The sequence below is a fragment of the Dermacentor variabilis genome, chromosome 8, assembly GCF_050947875.1.
Source record: "Dermacentor variabilis isolate Ectoservices chromosome 8, ASM5094787v1, whole genome shotgun sequence".
Lineage (NCBI taxonomy): Eukaryota > Metazoa > Arthropoda > Arachnida > Ixodida > Ixodidae > Dermacentor > Dermacentor variabilis.
The window spans coordinates 39101676-39122793 of record NC_134575.1 but is presented as its reverse complement, the minus strand read 5'-3'; the positions used below and the strand labels follow the sequence as shown (position 1 = coordinate 39122793).

The 21118-nt window shown below is 49.6% G+C and overlaps 2 protein-coding genes across 2 annotated transcripts in view; one reads left to right on the top strand and one right to left on the bottom strand.

Moving 5' to 3' along the window:
- Positions 1 to 1619: 1619 nt before the first annotated feature.
- Positions 1620 to 3707, bottom strand: LOC142591002 (dnaJ homolog subfamily C member 9-like). Its single transcript, XM_075703378.1, has 2 exons — positions 3273 to 3707; positions 1620 to 2464 (listed from the first exon to the last, which is right to left on the bottom strand). The coding sequence occupies exons 1-2, from the start codon at positions 3611 to 3613 to the stop codon at positions 2041 to 2043; spliced, it is 765 nt and encodes a 254-aa protein (XP_075559493.1). The 5' UTR covers positions 3614 to 3707; the 3' UTR covers positions 1620 to 2040.
- A 7297-nt stretch (positions 3708 to 11004) lies between these two features.
- LOC142590074 (serine/threonine-protein kinase SBK1-like) overlaps positions 11005 to 21118 on the top strand; it is a 64433-nt gene continuing 54319 nt past the window's right edge. Inside the window, exon 1 of the mRNA XM_075701916.1 lies at positions 11005 to 11687. The gene's annotated coding sequence lies outside the window, so the exon portion shown is untranslated. The remainder of the gene's footprint in view (positions 11688 to 21118) is intronic.

Here is a 21118-nt window from a genome sequence, read left to right as displayed (position 1 = left end):
CCACGGCGGTGCGACTACCGCAACCAACTGAAATTCCACGGAAGTAAAAGGACCCCCCCCCCCCCTCCACCCGCAACAAAACAAAGAAAAACGAATCGCGCGGCGTCGTCGTAAGCAGACGCTTCGGAATTTCACACGTCATGCAGGCGCTGACGGCAGGTGGCGCCACGGTGTGTATAATTTGTAGAGTTACGCCGGCCGTTTGCGTAACGTCGCGCCGGAGACGTACTTCTTTCGGTGTCGGTGTCTGTCTGGAACGCGTTAATATGTAGTCCTCCCGATAATCATAATTGGTACCAAAGTTTCGCTACACAGCGCAGCATCACTTGTGGTAACGTACAGTGACCTTTTACAACTCTGGAAACAGTGTTAGCGCAGTCCCCAGGTGCTAACGTGCACATCTTTGTTTGTAGAAGGGTTCACTGAAATATCTTCGCGTTAGAATAGAGTACAAAACCAAAACTACAACACGCAGTGTCCAAAGCCCACCTTACAATTTTGAATCCCACTTTCCAATCTCAAAGGTCGTGCTCTGCAAGAAGCTCCTGCGAGTGCCCAAAGTCTGTCATCAATGTAATTCGCTCATAAAACTGGCGATCGACGAGTGATACCCAGTCCAGTGTGGTTCAGATGCGGTAGCATATTCTCTTTTTACAAGCGATAACGCATCCCTATTCCTCTCTGGTATCGTAAAATATCTAATTAAATAAGGGCCAACCGCATCGTATCTTGCATTTTTATGTACAGAAGTCGAGGGTGCGCGTTAAAGACGAAGGCACTGCATTTTACGTTTCTGACAGCGAAAAGTCGGGTGCAGGTTGCAATCGCAGGTGCGTTAGAATCGAGTAAATGCGTAGCGACCGAGTTCATTGAGGGGTTCTCAGGCAGCCCAGTCACGTCGAGTCGAGTGCAGAGACCAGCCGAGCAGTTCGAGCCAAGCGCCAACGCGAGGAAGGCAGCAATAACATCATCATCAGCAGCAGCCTGGTTATGCCCACTGCAGGGCAAAGGCCTCTCGCATACTTCTCCAACTACCCCGGTCATGTACTAATTGTGGCCATGTTGTCCCTGCAAACTTCTTAATCTCATCCGCCCACCTAACTTTCTGCCGCCCTCTGCTACGCTTCTCTTCCTTTGGGATCCATTCCGTAACTCTTAATGAACATCGGTTATCTTCCCTCCTCATTACGTGTCCTGCCCATGCCCCCCCCCCATTTCTTTTTCTTGATTTCAACTAAGATATCATTAACTCGCGTTTGTTCCCTCACCCAATCTGCTCTTTTCTTATCCCTTAACGTTACACCTATCATTCTTCTTTCCATAGCTCGTTGCGTCGTCCTCAGCAGCAATAACACCGATCCTCATTGGGTCCGTCTGCCTTCCCTCAGGAGCCATGCGGCCACATTGACGCTTGGGCTTTCTTGGTCGTTACGACGGTAATATTAAGCGCGTGTGGTCCAATGCACGCTGTCAGCTTGAGACCACTGCACGAGAAAAAAATCTTCAAATGTTCTGTCTACATAGCTTTAAGTAGAATGGCCCAGTATGCTACAGAGAGCTCATACCAAGTTAGAGTATGCCACGATCTGCTAAGCCTTCGTGATATAACGATAATAAAAAAGGGTGCGAAACAGTTTTTCTTTATTTCTTGCGCATGGCGCTACAGAAGAGCAAAAGAATAGTATAAGCACCTGTGCATTGACTCTTTGCACGTTTTGAGCAACCAATTATAATGATAACCGTCGCAGAGCCACATGGAATGCATGCGCCGGCACACACGAAAAGACAACCACAGATAAACAAAAGTATGCGTTAAAATTATATGCGGTCCATAGTGAAGGCTCAGAACATTGGGTCTCCCTAACACAACCCGAAATATGTAAGTCTTTTAAAGCAATAGATACTCAAACAGCAAACTTCAGTCCAACCATGGATTGGCCATGCTCACGCTCACTACCAACGTTAACACCTTGACAGAAGTCCGTTGTGCACATGCTTTGGGCATCTCTCCTGAGTCTCAAACACCGCGGCTACAACTCATCAATTTGACGCCTTCTTCTTCTTTGGCTTGCAGTACTTGGCTTCGAGGTTTCCAATTAGATCTCGAAAGTCTCCAAAGATATCCAAAGTCGATCGCTGTCTTTTTGCGATGCCGTTTGCCAGGGATTCCCCGCAGCCATTCAAACCCTCTTCCATCTTTCTTTTTTCGGCCTCATTGGCTTCTTTCAAATACCATCTCTTTCGCGCGTTACGTGACATCTTGGTCTCCTTGGTGAACTTGGGGTACGCCTTCACTTCGCCGTCCTCGATGAGCTTATTCAAAATGTTGCGGTAGCGGTCCTCGTCTTCAATTTCGAAGCCGGCGAGGCATTCGCTGATGGCGTTGAAGTCGCCCTCGAAGCGCTCGTAGTAGTCTTTGAGGTCAGCCACCTCCTGGCTGGAGCCCCTGTATTTGGCAAGGTACCTGTCGAGAAATGAACGCAAAAACATTGAACCGATTAAAAGTGAAACGCAAGCTGCAAGAAATACAGAACTTACAAAGCAAACCACAATGAACGGTTTTGCTAAGCGAATTCGCAGCTTTAAATGAGCGCAGTATGGGGTCACCGTGATGGAAGCCGGTGATCTAGCCACGTTCACTTGGGCACGTTCACGCTTGCACTAATCGGAAGCACGCGACGTCACACGTTTCGCAAACAGACTGCACTACTGAGACGCCGAGTCGTGCAACCACATTTCGCATTTACGTCACAGACTTTCACATTGCGAATTTATTCCGAAGAGTACATAAGCGACTTTCACGCTACCTAAAAAAAAGAAGTTTCTCTCCCCTTTCCACTCCCCCCTCCAAGACGGAGTTACAGAAAGGGGGGGCCCAAAGTTCGGGAGCGCTATCAGCTAGACTTCCAGGAGAGCCCAAAGGGACACAGAAGGTCACAAGGGGGGGGGGGGGTGCTGTTCCCCCTCCCCGCGAAAACCGGCGGATGCATGCCCCCCTCCCCACCCGAGCCCTTCTCCCCCCCACCCCATAGTCGGCGCCTATGAGAAAGCACGCCTCGGCGCCAAATTCTGGGCAGACTGAAACATATATTTACCGACAAATGAAACTCGGACGGAACCAGCTGTCCAAAGTGCAGTTCTTATGTTGTCACATGGCCAGTGATAGCTTGTTCCCTAATGTGCATTACTTTCACGCCAGAAAATTAGCGGGTTTAGGAATATAACGAGATGGATTCATGAGCAGGAAGTGCCACCAGCACGTAGGGGCTTACTTATCTAGAACGTCGAGGTTGATCTTGGGAAACACGACGCCCCAGTAGGAGGTCCAGTCGCGGTCGCTGGCCAAGTCGTCGTCCTCGTCGACGCATCCGGTGTCGTCGTAGGCGGCCCGCTTGCCACTGTCGCCCAGTGTCAGATGCGCCTTGGAGAGGACCTGGAACTTCCGCGTGACCGTCTCTTTTTGGGCATCCTCCGCACGGTCGGGGTGAGCGAGCAGCGACAGGCGCCTGTACGCCTTCTTGATGGCGCCTTCTGACGCATCTTTGGCCACGCCGAGGAGCTTGTACAGGTCAGAGGTGCCGAACAGCTCTTCGCAGTCGGCGAGAAGACCCATCTTGCGAGGACGCGTGAGTCGTAGTTGCTGTTTGGTTTGGAGGACAGTGCGCGTGCAGCGAAGTTTCACAAACGCCGATGCCGTTTGGCGCGAAGAGTACGGATCAGCTATGGATTGGATTGCTTGAGATACGACATTAGTAGGGTAAGTGATGTCCAGATACTCGTCCCTTGAAATAACGCCCTCTAGTGTTAATATGCGAATCTTAAAGGCAATGTTTTTTCTCATTGAATGCGGCGGAAGTGATGTTGGGAGACAGAATCTCGTCGTAGACGTGGTGCTTTGAATACCGGTTCAGTCTTGTTCTCGTCTTTTATGGTCTGAATCGTTCAGTACAGGGCTTGGCTTTGTTAGTTGCACAGTTTATCAAGAAAAAAAACTTTGAAGTTGCCTTAGCCTGATCTGCTCGCAGAAAGTGACGCTTAGAACGGCGGCTGAGTCTCTTTCGCTATCTGCAACACGGCAAAGCTTGGCCTTCGAGATCGCTTTCCTATAATCGCTCAGGCCTGCGTATGACAGCTGGAGACATCGAGGAAGGAAAAACTAAGGAGAGGCCCTACCTCCTCCGAGAAAAGTGTGGAGGAAATGACGTGTTAGTTTCTCCTTTCTATCTTTCTTTTTCTTTCTTTTGCTTTAGCGGTCACGTTCTCGGGCCGCAATGGCGGCTTTGTTATGCTTCTGCGCGCTCGCACGCGTTGCTCCCTAGGTTTCGTAGCGCGGCAAAGGGGTCGCGTGGGCAGGTTTGCCTTCTTCTGCGTGTTTTGTTGCGCTGTGTTGTTTGGACCTGGCTCTCCCGGATGTTGCCGCGGCCAGCTGGGACAGGAGGAACTAAAACTCGTGAAATCAACGCGCATGCAACGCTGTACGCAACGTACCGCACCACGGCAATGGCACCGGACGAAGGAATATCCGCGTGAAATTTGGCCCTCTTCGGCGGAGTCATGTTAACGTGCCATCGCAGGCCGAAGCCGATGCGTTTCAGAATCTGCGCAATGAACGCCTTGCAGGTCAGTGATTACTGCTTTTGAAAGCGCGTGGTGCACTTGCGGCACTTAGAACGTAGTACGTTATTAAAGGATGCACAATCCTGGTTCTAGAACTTCGTGTTCACTAACAACTTGTTTTTTTGTGCATGTTAAAACACGCCGTTCAACTGTTGCTTGTGTCTCGCAGTACTCGCGAGAGGACGAACTCTTTAATGAGGATTGCCGTTTGTTCGGCGTGTTGGTAAACCGACTTCGGAAGCATATTTAGCGCCAGCTGACAAGGACAGAAGGGAGACGAAACCACAACAGCGCATTGCGGTGTCGTCTGCCTTCTGTCCTTGTCAGCTGGCGCTAAATGTGCTTCCGAAGTCTTCTAATTCGTTTCGTTTCGTTTTCGATACTTCTAATGCCAAGCATTCTTCTCTTAGTCAACCCACTTCTTGAGTTGTATCTCGGCGTTTTAGTAGGCAGATGCCGAAGATAATGGAGTCCAAAAGAAGGAGCTAGAACAAAAATAAGTAAATAAATAAATAAATAAATAAATAAACTCGTGGTTTGGGTAATGATCGTACATTATTTCTGTCCGAAGTGCAAATTAAATTAAAAGCGCGTTAAGATAAAGCTTATCTCCAGAGCTCCTATCGAAATGCATGGGAAAGGAGAAGTCGTTTTTCTAGCAACCATTGCGCCGATCTTGATGACATTTAGTTCATTAAAAAAATCAAGTTAACATTTAGTACTGTAGGAAGAGGAATTTCCATGGATGCCGTCGATTGTTTACAAAAATTGTAAAAAATCGCAGTATCTAAAAAAAAGGAAAAGGAACTATCCAATTTACAACTGTGAATCGGCAATAAAAAACGATATCACAGTTGTGTAAATTGCGTATTATGCTACATCTAAAGCTGATTTATGTATATTAGGTACACGGCTTCCAAAAAAAAAAAAAAAAAAGAAACACTCATTTGTGAGTAAGACTTTGGCAAAAAAAAAGAAACTAAAAAACCCCGTAAACATGGTAACGAATTCAGTTAAAATATACATTGATATAGAAAATAAAGTTGTCCGCTTTCTATGCTCTAAAAGATGCCGTTTGCTGCACTGTAGTATCTTCTTCTGGTGCAGAGTTACAAATTTCCAAACGTCGCGCTTCTATATTGCTTTAATTTCCCGATTTTTGACAATTTTGGTAAAAAATTCTAGGCCCTAAATAAACATCCCGGTTCCTAGACTCGCTAGAATTAAACTTTGTGTCTCAAGTGCAGCAAATTTCATTTGATTTGGTTCACGCGGGTTGCTCCATAAAAGCGTTTCTGTGTTTTCTTGCGCGTATTCTTATAGTCGGAATCGGAGCTAACGCATCCCGAGCTAAAGGGATTTCATCCCAAAGCCACTTCAGTTTCTAAAGTGTATTCGAACTCGGGCACGTGTTCGTGTGGCATGTGCCTCAATAGGAATGCACGGCCGAAGTGTTTTGAACCGCAGAACACCTCCTGCACAGCAGCTGACTTTTTATTGTACAAAGCGCGAAGGCCGCCGTCAGGCCTCATCCAAAAAATGTTCAAAAATCAAGAATGTACCAAAGGTATGCTTAGGCAAACGGTGAGAGGTCATTCGACGGCATAAGGAAGCCGCCTACGCTGTGCGACTTTGTCGGGTCTGCCGAAGACGGTCTTCGACGAAGAATGTTTTGCGGCCACGAGAGGCATGTACGTCGATCGTGCCCCAGTGGGGCTCGACCTCCGTACTGTGCTGTTGTGTAACTACAGTGTAGTTGTAACGCACGCACCGAAACAGCAACGAAATGTACATCCAGGACCGTACGGCTGCTGAATATATGTGTGGCCCGCGCTACCGAACTTGCACTGCACTTGCACTTGCACTTGCAGGAACGATAAGAGAGCAAAGACGAGTCCTGACAACCTTCGGCCGTGGCACGCTTGAGACCAGCAAGTGGTGGCGAAGGTGAAACCACTGGCTGAAGCTGCGCTAACGCGGCTGTTCGGGCGTGTTGGTGTGACAAGATTGACGCGTTTAGCGCGCTGCGTGACGATGACGAGAAGTAGACACGAGACACGCGAGCGCTCACTTAGAACTGCGTATTTTGAAACGCGGGACCATATGTACAGGCAAAGCCCTGTTCCACATCACACATGTGCAGCCTCTAGCATCTTTTCTTTTTTTTTTTTCGTCATTACGCAAACACGATAGCTCCTTGCGAGGCCGTTACGGTGCCTTATTTCAAAATAAACTTTTGTAAGTCAGTATTCGTGTGTTTCGCGTCTACTTCTAGACATCGTTTTGTTATGTACCGAGCGCTTGAATCCTGCCAATGCCATTCGTGTGTAGTTGACGAGCATGCAGGTGGCGACCGCATCGAAGGTGAGCACAATTAAGTGCTGGAAGTACTCTCGCAATCCAGTACTTGCAAGACTCAGTAGCAGCAGCAATGTGTCACTCACTGCACCTTTAAAAAAAGAACAGAAAAGAAAGATGCCAGAGAGGCATGCGTTTTAGACAATGCACGATCAGGCGCCGTTACAGCAAGAAATACTTGGATTAACACTTGGATACTTCCACTCTGTTTCTCTTTTTATCCCCCTAACCCTTCCCACTGCGCAGATTAGCCAACCGGAACTACCTCTGGTTAACCTTCCTGCCTTTCTCTGCATTATTCTCTCTCTCTCTCTCTCTCTCTCTCTCTCTGTATTAAGTGGACACAACGCACGTATGCGCTAAATGCTGTCGTAACGCTAGTTCGTTACCTGCATTGGGTCTGCGTGCCTGCGAGATAGTCTGCAATAGTGGCGTGTGCCGGTTCTTTCTGATCCATGTTCCGCGGTGCAAGATAGCAAACCGTACTTTTTCTGGTCAACCTCCCCTGACCTTCCTCTCTCACTCTCTCTCTTAAATTAAAAGCTTTGTGTCCCAACTGAAAGTGCGGAGAACTACATAGTTAACCTGGAGATCACTGCACCTCCTGAGGACCTGCTTTTCGTCAAAGACCGGGCACCCCTTGCTCTAGAAGGTGGTGGCACTTGTAATGGTGCGAGGGTCCGACCGAAAGCTGGTCGGAGCGTAATACCCCTCAATAGATACCTTCCGTAGTTGTTTCATGGGAAAGAGGAGTTCCTTCGACAGTGGTCATGCCGTTTGCTGTCTGTGGCTGATAAACGAATGTGGTTTAATTTTCGACCAGCCTGGTTCTTGTAGCCAGGCAATCAAAATTATTCACTGAAAAACTTGGAGGACGCTTAAGCTTCGCCTTCAAGAGCGGAACGCGATAGCGTTATCGCACCCCGTTCGCACCGCCCACTGATTCGCTCGGTATGCTCTTGAGTCGCACAAAGACGAAACGTGCGCCTGAGCAAGCGGAAGGAACCAAACTCGGTGTCTCGGAGGGAGGAACGATCTACGCGAGCCAAACGTCGTGATCGGCACGGACAGCCGGGCCGCGACGGGCCATGAAGGCGGACGCGATCATGGGGATGACGCCTCGATGGGATCGTCCTCTATCTCGCTTGGGAGCACCACGCAGACACATGAGTCCTCGCCAGCAGCACGGCACACATCGCAGGGGACGCTTTCCCACCAGACGCGCTACGGCGCAGCGATCGCGTCAGAGGCGTCCCGCATCGGACGCTGCACCTAGGAATCGCGCTGTGAGCGGAAAGAGGAGCCGCGTCGCCTAAACACGAGGGTTCGAGTGACGCACGCTGGAAGTAGGAAGGGGGGAGAGCGAGAAAACTTATTAAATGCAAGAGTATTGGGGCATCCTCGCACCTTGTCCCGCACGGCCCCAATGCGCTCAAACGAGACGAAGGGGAGAAGCGGGCGAGTGGCGCGCCACCTGTCGGGGCAGCGCCGTACGTTTGCGAGGAGGGGGTCTTCTGTGTTTGCCGCAAGATGGCTCTGCGTGTGCGCCAAGCGCAGAAGAAAAGTAGCGGGAACGTACTTTGTTACGCGTTGAACTGCGACTTCTGTTATTTAAATGCTCATAATTACCGATATACACCGCAGTATAACTTTCTAAGGCACGTTTCTAAGGCAACACGGCATTCACTGGAGGCGCTTTTGTCCCGTTTTGAAGTATCGTACTCATGGCTGGGTGGTAGCGTCTTCGTCTCACCCTATACCCTGGTTGTATTTCCACCCAGCCCATCTTGCAAGTTGTTTTTATTTATGAGTGACCTTCCGCCAAGACCGGTAAAAATACAGTGCGACGCAACATGAGAAATAATATTGAAGTGTTCAAGAATTTAGAAGCCAAAAAAAGATGTTGAATCGTCGCGACGGCACATCACAGTCGCCGTAGCTAGGCGTCGAAGTCAGTATAACGGAATTATTTTTGAACAGTTCTGATAGCGTCCATGCAACAATGGTTGCTAGTGTACTGTCAAACTCTCATATTCTGCGGCCTAAAGCTAGCAGCATGCTGCGAAAACGCGCTCACAGCGAAAGCAAAACATTGTGCGCGGACATGCATGCAGACGCGCAGTCGATCGCTTCGAACCCGTGCGATTGCTGGATTGAGGCTTCATTCTGTTATGCCCCACTTGGTTATACAGGCAGCCCACTGTAAGAACATATTTCACATAGTTTACTCTCAGCGTTTGGCTACCTTTCACGCAAGAAGCCGGTTCGGGAGACTCCGTCGCGGCGACTGCGCGCAGTGGCGTTCACTGTACGTATTCGGTAAAGAGATAGCGTCTATAAACGATTCCGTACTTTCAGTTTGCCCAAGATCTTTATATCGACAGTCGAAAACTTCCTTCGTTTTGAGATTGCCGACATAAATAAAATGTCCAGGAGGGCTGCCGCGTGGTGTTTTTATTGAGCGCCGTAAGCGAAACCTATGAGGAGCGCACCACGTGATCCCTCATACTACGCAAGGAAGGCGCTTCCGACAGATGGCGACTCCGTAACTCCTCGCCGCCAATATATATCGCCGATATATGTGCCACGAACGCAACCTAATGGGTCTTTAATAGGTGTTGAATAGTGCCTAATTGGTACGGCTTTTTTGTATCGCCGCTCGAATTTCTCTCCCATTTTTCAGGTTCCCGAAAGCGTGCTTTTCCACAATGAGGATGTATGTGCGGAGAAGACATTTGCCTAGTGGAGGCGCTGGTCGGGATGCTCTGCTCAACTAAACTGCGCAGCTCTCTTTATTGCAATCTGTTACCACTCGTTCTTATAAGCTAGCGCAACTGTTTTCGCAACGAAACGAACTCCTTAACGAACAAGCACGACCTGGAACGAGCACAATGTTGCCAGACGTGTGTTTGTGTTTCCTCCCGCTGACTCCGGCACGTAAGCGTGCTACTGTAGACAGATAAAACGCGAACATCGCAGGGATAAGTAGAAAGCGTTATTTGGTTTCTGGCTCAGCGAATTCGCGCGGTGAAGGCATGGTTTCGGTTTTTCTTTTCGCACAGTTTCAGATCTGCGCTATCTTTAGTAACAGAACACGTGACAGCGCACAACATCGTGCTGCCGTACCGCTGAGAGACGTTCTAGTTCATAATTTTTCTGTCCGCGCCTCGTTTGTACACGAGATTAGGTACCAAAACACTCGAAGAACAAGCGGCTACGAATTCGCCGAATGTCGCTCCCGTTTCTGTGGTTTTCTTGCGCCGTAATTTCTTGCGGCCATGCACCGTGGACACCGATGTCAAAGAAAAGCGAATCCATGTTACATATTGCTTTATTCCTTATTTTCCATACCTGCGCGAAACTAAAGCGCCGCGAACGAATCGAGGTTTGTCGAAAATGTCACTTTTCATCTGAGCTGACATCAGTAAAAATTAACAGCACGCTAGCTATCATCTTGCTTTCACCTAGAAGAAACAGGCCCTTATAGGGCTTCGTAGTCTCCCCAAGATTGTCTGATGAACCTAGTCCAATGCTACAGGCGTGCCAGCGGTCTTTCAAGTTAGAGGCCGGTCACTCGAAGCAAAAAGTCACTCCGAAACGCACAAGTGCGAGAGAGCAGCACTTCTCGAGAACTGGCACCCGTGTTTCGCTCGTAGCGCCGTCTGTCGTGGCTGTGTTGCAAACCCCGGGCCAGCGTCAATCCTCCTCCCTACCAATCCCCGTCGTCGCTACAGCTTTGGCAGCAGCATCCCTTCTTCCCGCTGTTTTACTGTGTGCTTTCCCCATCGAGGAAAAGCGTGGGGAAGGGAGGTGAAGGGCCCCGCAGCCCCGTGACGCGGCACCGACGTCACGCCCGGTGACGTCAGTGCCTGCGTCACGACCTCCGTCGTCCCATTGACGTCACTGCCCTCGCCATCCCCCTTCACCCTTCTCCTCATCCTTCTCTCTTCTTATCGGTCTCGCTCTTGCTTATTCTGACCGTGTTGCGTCCCTCCCGGGCTTGTTTTTAGCTGCAGTCTCGGCGCAGAGACGAAAAACTCCGGGTCCGAACACGCCCCTCTCCCTCGGCGTCCCTTCTCCGCTCCCGGAGCCCGAGCTGAGCGCGAACCATCGCTTCGTCGTCGCCGTCAACCCCGTGGCATTTTCGGGTTTCACTCCGCCCAGTGGTTGGCTGGCTCGGCGGCTTACGTTGCGCTCCTGCGCTCACTCGCTCGCCTGGTCGCCAGCCCGCTCGCTCGCTCGCTCGCTTGTCCCAGAGCGCAGACACTCTCCTCCCGTGGAAGAACGGCGGCCGCTTTCGTCCATGTTACGCGTGCATCAGCAGAAGCAGCCGCGATCGCCCGTTTAGTTCGACGCTGACGGCGGTGTCGCTCGACGCTACGGCGACGGTCACGATGAGGTCGACGGAGGCAGTGGCATCCGCGACAGGATCGCTGCGAAGCGGCAACGAAGCCGGTGTCGTCTGCTTAACGTCGTCTGCTGCCGCTGCCCGGTGAGAGGACAAAAAGAAAAGGGCCCTGCCGCTCCCACCTCCGGGCCTGCGCTGCAGTACGAAAAAGAGAGCGACAGAGCGCCGCTTCGGTGGCGGGACGCTTCTGGCGCCTAAAGGTCAAACTGCGCTCCAGTCGACGCCGTCGGCGAGGACGGCCGGCCGGACGGTGCGGGATTTGCTGACCGTTTTCGACGCGGTTGGATACGACGGCGCCGGACAGGTGAGTGCATACTATGATGATCTCTGTTTTTTTTTCTTCCTTGCGTTTTTGCCGCGTGTACGCTGACAAGCACCTTGACCTGAAGAGGTATGTGCGATCTACTCTGACTGCATCCGGCAGCGCTTTGCGAGGTCTGGACTGGACTCCGGTACAATAGTTTGTCATCGAGTCTTGCCCTTAGGCAGACGTCTTGTGCCGACGATGTCAAGCTCCGTTAGCGATCCATCTCGCGCAGGAAGGGACTTTGCTAATACTGGCCTAAGTGTTGTACTTGCAAGGGCGTACTTGTAGGTAGCACTTCTTAAAGGGGTTCAGTTCGGCGTGTAGTTTTGACGCGCGCAACAGCAGCTTCCAGTCGTTCCCGTGGGCTTGCTCGTGTGACAAAAACGAACGAGAGTTATATCGTTAAAAAAAAAGCGACGGGGATTTGCAGTGTTGTCAAGGGGAAGTAACGCGGGCTTTGAAGCGGCACCGAAATGGCCCTTTAGGTTTGTCATTTTCTTGCGTTTTGTGAAGGCCCTAACCCCCTAATTTACAGAACAGTACTGCCAGGCGTCATAGTGCCCTAAATAATTTACTCTAGTGCTTGTTTCTGCGAACCACTTTTGCTTTCGCTACCCATGTGGTGGACGTGTCATGATGTCATGATACATCGGCTAGCCCAGTTTCTACGATTGCTGCTACGTGCGATTACAGTAGGAAGAACCGTGCGCCGTACTCTTGCTTGCTTTCTTTACGAGCAACTTCGTCGTATCTAACCTTATAAACGCACGGCTTCAGAAAATCTCGGAAGGCTTATGTTTTTTTTTTTCTTCCTGGCTTCATGCACCGGAAGTGATTGAGCCGCCGGACACACGCAACGAACGCCATGTTTATACACATGACTCGTTAGGTACGAGAAGCGCGTGGCACGGCTTCTGTGGAACTTCGAAAATGCGTCAGGGACTCCTTTGAGCAGAAGGCGTGAAGACAATATCGAGCAAGGTGTCAGTGCCGGCGAGACGTGAAGGAAGAAAGGGAAGGAAGGAAGGAAGGAAGGAAGGAAGGAAGGAAGGAAGGAAGGAAGGAAGGAAGGAAGGAAGGAAGGAAGGAAATCAACTTTATTCAATGCCCTGCAGGCCACGAGAGCTTTGGGGCTCTCGTGGAGTGGGCGTCTCCCACGACGGATAGGAATGCGTGACTGACGCGGCGACTGATGCGGAAATGCGACTTAGCCGACGTACTGAGCTCCACGTGTTTTCAGTTCTCCTGAAGCGTTATACGTGCACGGCAATTTACTGCCAGGAACGCCACGCGAGTCTCAACGTTCCAGCGGCGTTCGTAACGGGAACGCGGCGTGCGCGCGACTTTGAAATAAATGAAGTGCACGAAGGAAACAACTACGCGCGCAAAGCGTTACACGACAAGATCACGTACCGAAAGAACTGCCGCATCTAAAGGGTTGCGTGCAACGTTGACGAAAGTTAGATGTAATTCTGCGCCAACTCATACAGCGTATCGCGGCGACCAGCAGCTTAGAACGAAGGACTATACGCCCGCGTCCCCGTCGTTCAAAGCGTACGCGATACCAGGTGCATGCACTTCAATGTCAGCACAATTAATTCCCTGCCAGGAACGTCACGTGGGTATCAACGCAACGCTGTGTTCGTAACGCGTAATAAACGTGCACGCATGTTTAATAGAAATGAAATGCACGAAGACCGCGCAAAGTGTCACGTGACGAGATACCCCCCACTTTCTATCTGTCGTGAGGCGTAGGTGTAGCTTTGGAACTGCTATTGCTACGGTTCTGGTTCCGTGGTTTAAACTTATTCTTATCTTTGACCTTACGAATGCAGGTACTAGATTAAAGGCCTTGCTCAGTTAACGAAGTTACTTTTTTTCAGCCTAGCTTCTTTTGTCCTCCCAAAGGTTGAGCGTGAAGCTTTCCACAAAGAGCGCATACTCTGCCAGCGACCCCGCGTTGGTCATATCGGTCGGTTAGCAAAACTACCACGTCTGTAGACGACGTCGCGCCTACGAAATCCTGATTTGCGTTCATTTTGCTATTCTGTTTTGTTCCCATCAAGCATGATGTATTACATGTGCTATACCTTATATTGTAGACTGCGGTCATACCACAGTTGTAACCGTGCCTACGGGTGAATGAATTTCCTTGTCAATTACGTGAATTATTATTAAATCAGCCTAAAATAAACTTTCCCTGTACTGCACCCTTAAGCAAAATTGCACCCTTCTGCCATACAACAATAATCGTCATATGTCTCGTCCGCGTTTCCTTTCTTTAACGCGACGAGCCCGGTACTTCGCAGTAACGAACGGCAAGCCCGTTATCAGCATGACATAGCATTCCTGACAGGAAAGTAGCGGGCGCGGCGTTTTCAAGAAAGGAAACGCAAGCAAGGCAGATGGCGGTTATCGTTGTGTGGCAGAGCTCTGCCACACAACAATAAGGCAACTTAGACAATGTTACGCCCTTTGGGGTGTATCTAGATACACCCCTCCCCAAGGGTGTAACATTGTTTAAGAGTGTACACTAAGAAAGGTTGCACCCTTTGGGGTGTATATCTGCCACACAACAATAATCATCTGCCTTGCTCGCATTTCTTTTCTTGAAAACGCTGCGCTCGTTACTTTCCTGTCGAGAATGCTCTGTCATGCTGATAAGGCGCATGCCGTTCGTTACTGGGAAGTACCGGGCTCGCAGAGTTAAAGAAAGGAAACGCAAGCAAGGCAGATGACGAATATACACCGCAAAGGGTGCAACTGTTTTTAGAGTGTAACTGCAGTGGCTCTCTACAACTTATCCAACTCTCGAAGGCTATGCTTTTGCTGGCTGCATACGCCGGAAGCGATTCGACGCCATGTTTTAGACACCACCTATATGGAACTCGGAATTGCACCTGAGGTAAAGCGTAAATAACAATGCGGTATATGCAGTTGACTCGTGCTGCCATATTTCAGCGCTTTCCGACCCCATTAGTCCTGCAATGACCAACGTGGTAAACCAGCGCACCACTGTCGCCTTTTGCAACGGTGCCGCCGTCTTTTAGGTTTCAGCTCACAAACTAGAGAATACGAAACTGACGCTAGAACGACGTTCGAACCGAACGCTCTCAGAACGAATAAGGTAGGCTAGGAACAGGCGCGTGCTCATGCTATACGTGAGCAGCTTTAACTCGACAGCGTTATCATGATCGGCGCAGTCGACCCTCCGATTACACTGCCTCCGAGACCGGCTCGTGTTACAAACCACATTAAAGCTGTTGCGAGGACACACATTGTTTGGGCCGACAGAAAGTTGAGCTAGTGAGTATATGGATTTCGCGTTACTGCAGGCAGACGTGCAAACACTGACACGAGTAGGAACGACAAGGATTCATGAAGTGCCTCCCGGGATTTATCACTCACGGCCAACGCCGACTTTTCTGCGACACGAGCTCTTTAACGCTGTCGCGTTAAAACGAGCAGATTCGCCCGAAGGCGATTCAGTGAAAGCGGTTCATTGGCGTTGCGCCGAAGGCGTCTACGAAAGTGTGGCGTGATGAGGAGCACCGCCAGGTGGCGTTGTAGCTTGCGCCGTCGCCGTTGTCGTGCTGTCACGGTATGCGGACCCGTCCCTCGAGGGTCCGTATAATTATTTTCGCAATAAAACGCCGGGGGACAGACCAGGCGTCTCATCAATCCGTGATTGAGCTTAAACGTTCGCCGAGCGGTGGAGAACCGTTAAACCCTTTTCTACGCTGTCGTCGATTCCTAGTGTTTACTCCTAAATTTGCCGACAGTGTAGTTTTGCAGGTTCAAGTATAAGAATGAAAAAAAAATCGTCTTATGTTTGAGGCTTGGCATACCATTAATAGCTCGGTATAGCACGTGCTTAAGTCAGCCCTCGATTATCTCGCAGAAAGCGAAATCTTCACTCCTGAACGTTCGTCTTTCGCAAGTGCCCGCACCTGTCCAAGAATGACGGGTTGTCACCGGCCATCTCTTGAGCATGCGCAGGTAGTTTTTGTGCCCTAGTCATTTTCGGTCATTGTGCGACCTTTCAGTTGATATTCAGCGTTTTTGTTGTCCATTTCGTTGCCGCTAATGTCCGCGTAATGGTACGCCTGCCTTCAGTAACATGAACAGGCAAACATCGTGCTATATATGATCAGGATCGGCCCACGCAAGCGCAGCTCTGATTACACCGAGCCGCCTTTATTCTGCCTCCACACCAAGAGCGAAGTGTCCTTTGAGTGTCCTCTCAATGCTATTGCATTAAAACATTGCGCGGCAGGGCGTACTTAGCACACATATGGCGCACGATTCCGACGCCCCACGTGAACGTTGAATGAAAGCGGGGTGAATTCACGGGTGCGTATTTTTTTCTTTTCGAGGCCGCTTTACCCATTTCAAGTGTCACTTTTACCTCCTGAGAATAGCGCACGCTGGACGCGAGACCCCGAAATCTATCTTCTAGCATGAACGGTAGTTCGCGACGTAGAATGTCGCGGCGGGCAGGGGGGGGGGGGGGCTACCGCGTATCGCTGGCGTCCCACGTGCTGCTCTCCTGATATTCTGCAGACCCGCCGTGGTTGCCCAGTGGCTATGGTGTTAGACTGCCGAGCACGAGGTCGCGGGATCGAATCCCGGCCATGGCGGCCGCATTTCGATGGGGGCGAAATGCGAAAACACCCGTGTACTTAGATTTAGGTGCACGTTAAAGAACCCCAGGTGGTCGAAATTTCCGGAGTCCTCCACTACGGCGTGCCTCATAATCAGAAAGTGGTTTTGGCACGTAAAAACCCATAATTTGTTTTTTTTTTTATATTCTGCAAGTTTCTGGGATGCTTAGCGACCCCACGCTTCAAGCTGTCGCGACTCCGGATTCTTCGACTGCGTTGTTCAAGGAGAAGAAAATAGGGAGGGAAAGACAGGGATGTTTGCCAGTGTATATACCAGCTCGGTAAACCCTGTGCTGGGGGAAGGGCTAAGGGGAATAAAAGGTGATAAAATAAATCAAAAGAAAAAAGAAATAAACACAGTAAACTCGAGGCAGCGCGCTACGTCTTTCAATGTCGATCGCACAATTCGCAAGTCCTTAAGAACCTGAGCAGAGCGTTTAAGGCCTTGAGTGCCGAAACCCGCCTGGACCAGTGTCCTGTAGAACTTTTTCTCCCTCCATCAAGGAGCGATCGTCCAGTTTTCCGGGCGCGGTCGCGAGCACTTTTTTTTGGCCACACCCTAACGGGAACAGCCACAGAGGAAGTGCTTGGTCGTCTCCTCGAAGCCACGTACAGTTGTCGCATGCAGGGCTGTCAGCACATTCCGAGGCGGACGGAATAGGCGCGTTCGTGAATGCCACGCCGAGCCACAGGTATAGTTCGAGAAACGCAACTCGATTCCTTCCATCGAGCAGTTCAGTGAGTATACTCGAAGTTTATAGATCCTCGCAGAACGTGGGCTAAGAGCATCGGCGTATGATTTTTCTAATTCAAGCGATAGCGTCGTAGAGTAACGCTATATAGAGGCAACCAGTTGCGTTTGTTGCGAGCGCATGGGATGACATCAGAGATGTCGGTGGCACGTCGAAGATGGTGACGAAGGCTGAAAAAAAAGAATCATTTTGGTGTTTTACTTGCCAAAACCAATATATGTGGCACGCCAAAGTGGAAGACTCCGGATCAATTTCGACCATCTGGGAGTTCTTTAAAACGTGCACTTAAATCTAAGTACACGAGCGTTCCTTTCCTTTTTTTTTTGCATTTCGCCTCCACCGAAATGCCGCCGCCACGGCAGGGATCGAACCGACGACCTCGAGCTCAGCAGCGCAACGACATAGACGCCGGGCTGTGCCCGCCACGGATGACAAAGGCGTGACGACGAATGCTTGGTGGCGACGAATGTTTGGCGACGACGGAATGGCGACGACGGCGCGACAAATACGAAGAAATGACAACGACGGATCGACGGTGATGGTTTTATTTATTTATTTATTTATTTATTTATTTATTTATTTATTTATTTATTTATTTATTTATTTTGGCGGCGTCCGCGTTCACGCCACCTGCGGTGCTCCTATACGGACCAGATGTTGGCAACCCACCAAAATCGGATGACGTGCCGCAATAACACCTACGGCACTTAAGAAAAAAGAAACAAAAATGTGCAGATCACACGCACTGAGCTAATCAACATCGGTGTGAGGGAGACTACAATGAGATAACGATGACTTGCACGATGGCGGCGACGATGTCATGGCGACGACGGCAATGACATCAATGCGACACGACGGCGGGACAGAGGCGTAGAATACTTCGCATCAAGAACAGCGCAGCAGCGACACACGGGTCTTATACACTCGGCGACAGGACATTGCCAACGTTGTAATTATAATGGCCCGAATCACCGGAAGAAACAGTGAAAGCCTCACAAAATAGACAAACAGCCACCACTCTTGTGTAGACGTCGTTCTTCCTCCCGACGCTGCAAGATCTGCGGGGCACTACGGCAAGTTCAAATTCACACGGTGACGAGGTCATAAGTTGGAGTAATCACTCATTACGGTTTAGATAACCAAAGTAACCTAGCTATTAGGGCGGATGCTTTAATTTTCGAAAAGCTACGGCAGCCGATGGCCAAGGCGCGCCCAATTATACTAGTAAATATGGAAGCGCGAAGGAAGAACAAGAACGACGGGGGGCATATACGGGCGAGCGCATGGACCGTGCCCTGTCCAGTCCTTCCTGTTTCTTTTTTTTTTTTTTACTTCGCGCTTCAAGTTTACTACCCGTGGGTTCTCGAGCCTTGCTTGATGCCCAATTACCTTGTGTCCAGGTACGACCACCGGTCTTATGCAATATTTGTTCCCAAAATCTGACGTGATACACCCACGTTCGTGTTCCGCACACTTATGTCCCACATGAAGTACGGCGCGAGTTGTCCAAATAAAACAACAAAGAACGAAAAGAAAGACAGCGGAATGCCCCCAGTTCATTTCGCAGTAAGCTCTCGGAAGGATGGCTGTCACTAAAACACCCTTCCAAATGAGAATGCAACGTGCGCGGATGTCTTATTTTGTGGGGTGTTAGGAATGGCTTAAATGACTTAAATTACCCATACCATACTTGACTTAAAGCGCAAAAAAAAAAGAACGAGGACATGAGAATGACGCAATACCTCCTGTATGGTCTTCTTTCTTGTGTCCTTGTTTTCTTTTGCGCTTTAAGTCGAGTACGAATTCTTACGAGCTCGCCCAAATTTCAGTTCGTGTAGTCCTAAACGACATGTTTTACGCGGACTTGTGATATTAGCAGCTGACGCGTTACGACTTGCCATATATAAGCTCCGGTCAACTGCACGCAAGACTCACGGTGAGAGGGTGGAACGACACGTTGCGTATTATAGTGGCACACCTTGTGTATCAAGTTGCTGACGTACGTAGGCCAGACGTGCAGGAAGTGCCTGACAATTATTCAAACACTAATTGCTGCTCGGATAAAGTATAGAGGGCCTGCAAATCGGGCTTCATTTTTATAGACGACTATGAGGTACATTAATACCGGTTACTTTTCATCCTGCGACGCACATCACAGGCACATGCAGTTAACCCCACAAAACTCAACGTGCAATTTATTAACTGTGCACTGAGGCAGCCGGTTCTAATGTGGTGTACCTTCTCATTTGTCTGCAGTTGTTATGCAACAAGAACAAAAGTTTGGCACCTCAAAGTGCTGATATTAGCGCAGGAAACCCAATTAACGCAAAACGAACAGTATTGTTTTTTTACCACATGGCACGGACGAAGTTTCATAGCTCACTAAACCATTTACTAATTAATTAATTATGTGCATTAATTACATTACCTCAAACAGCATTTTCTTTCTTTTCGGGTATGAACGTACCCTCCACGGTCACAAATAAAGGTGATCGAGTTGCCCTGAATCTTCCTTGATGTGCAACGGAGTTTGGTGATAGTGGAGTTTAATTTAGCTCCTACGACAAACGAGCGCTCGTTATAACTTCAGAAACGCAGTAGCCCACGTGTCATAGCACATGTTTCGCCATAAAACGAGAGAAAGACAAGACACTTGCGTGGCCGCCTTATACAGCTACGCAGGCCAACTAATCAGTGACGTCACGGAGCCCGTACGCACGCACATACGTCCCATCTCTGAGTCGAAGGATCCAAGTCCTCGGTGACGTCACAGAGAGCCATACAAACGCGTTTGTCCCATCTAAGTGTGACGACACAACACGTTCCAGTTACGTCTTGACGCGTAATGGTACTTCGGTTGGCTGCCCCCGCAGTCAGTCGACGAGTAACAGCGCTATGGAGAGCTTTCTGCGCCGCGAGTTCGCGTACTATAAACAGCGATGTTTCTTTTTTTTTTTAATATTTTCGCTCCCCCAAAACGCAGCTCACATTTAGGAGACGTGTATTGAGGCTCAGAGACACGAACGTCAATCGAGGCAACAGGACTGCACGGTTACCTGGCGTGATGCGGACGCCGGAGTACACTATCAACAGAAATTCAAAACGCGAACGATTCCGAAACTACTCCAACGCGTTGTTTCGTTTCCAGGTTGACCCGCGGCATTTGCGACTCTGGCTTAATTGAGACTCTAAAAACGTTCACTTGGGGCTACTCCGTGCTTCGAAACCAGCTACCGAGCGATAACATGTTGCACTTCCGTGCAATTACGCGTGAAACGGCGTTTTGCTCGATCGTTTCCTGTTCTCGTTTAAGTTCACGCTTACGGTACACGTAAAGCGTCCTAATTCGCGTACACTTTTCAAGTTCGCGACTACACGGTTGGACAGTGCCACGTGACATAAACTAAAAATGAAAGTCGAGATGAAAATAGACAGGACATATACGCTGTTTCGTCGTTTATTTATTCTTTTTTCTCGTATCTCTTTTTTTTTCCTTTTCTGTATGCCTGTTGCGTCTTGCTGCCCGAGCGTAGCTGTGAATACGCACCTAGCAGCCCACCTTTCAGTAATCCGCAGCTTTGCAAATGGTTATAGTTCGAAGTAAGAGTGCAGAGCCTTACATGAAATATTAACAGATGTGTTCTGCTATACCTCTGCGTGTGACACGTGACAGTCACAACGTTCGCTGAACGTACCCTCTTGTTGCAGAGGCATTGTCTCACAACTTGCGTCTTCATTAATTGCGCGATAAGGTGCTGTTTACAAGAACGCAAAGTGCGCCAAGTTTCCATTTTTTTAAAGATTCGCGCCGATACCCCAGCGCCGACACGTCAGAGCATGTCGCGGATGTTTTCTCTTCGTTTTTCTTTATTTGAGCCAGTTCGGCTCATTAAGTGTTCTTAACACTTGCCGAGTTCAGTCTACGGCTCTTTCGGAATACCAATGTAGTCCATCTTTACCGACAGGAGATTAAACTTGACCCGAGCAGACGGCCGGTCAAAATCCATATGAC

Bases quoted from the DNA above. Each gene is read 5' to 3' on its own strand.
- LOC142591002 (XM_075703378.1), bottom strand. From the start codon at position 3,613: ATGGGTCTTCTCGCCGACTGCGAAGAGCTGTTCGGCACCTCTGACCTG. The intron at 2,465-3,272 runs GTAAGCCCCTAC...ATTTCTCGACAG, and splicing joins AACCTCGACGTTCTAGATAA to GTACCTTGCCAAATACAGGG.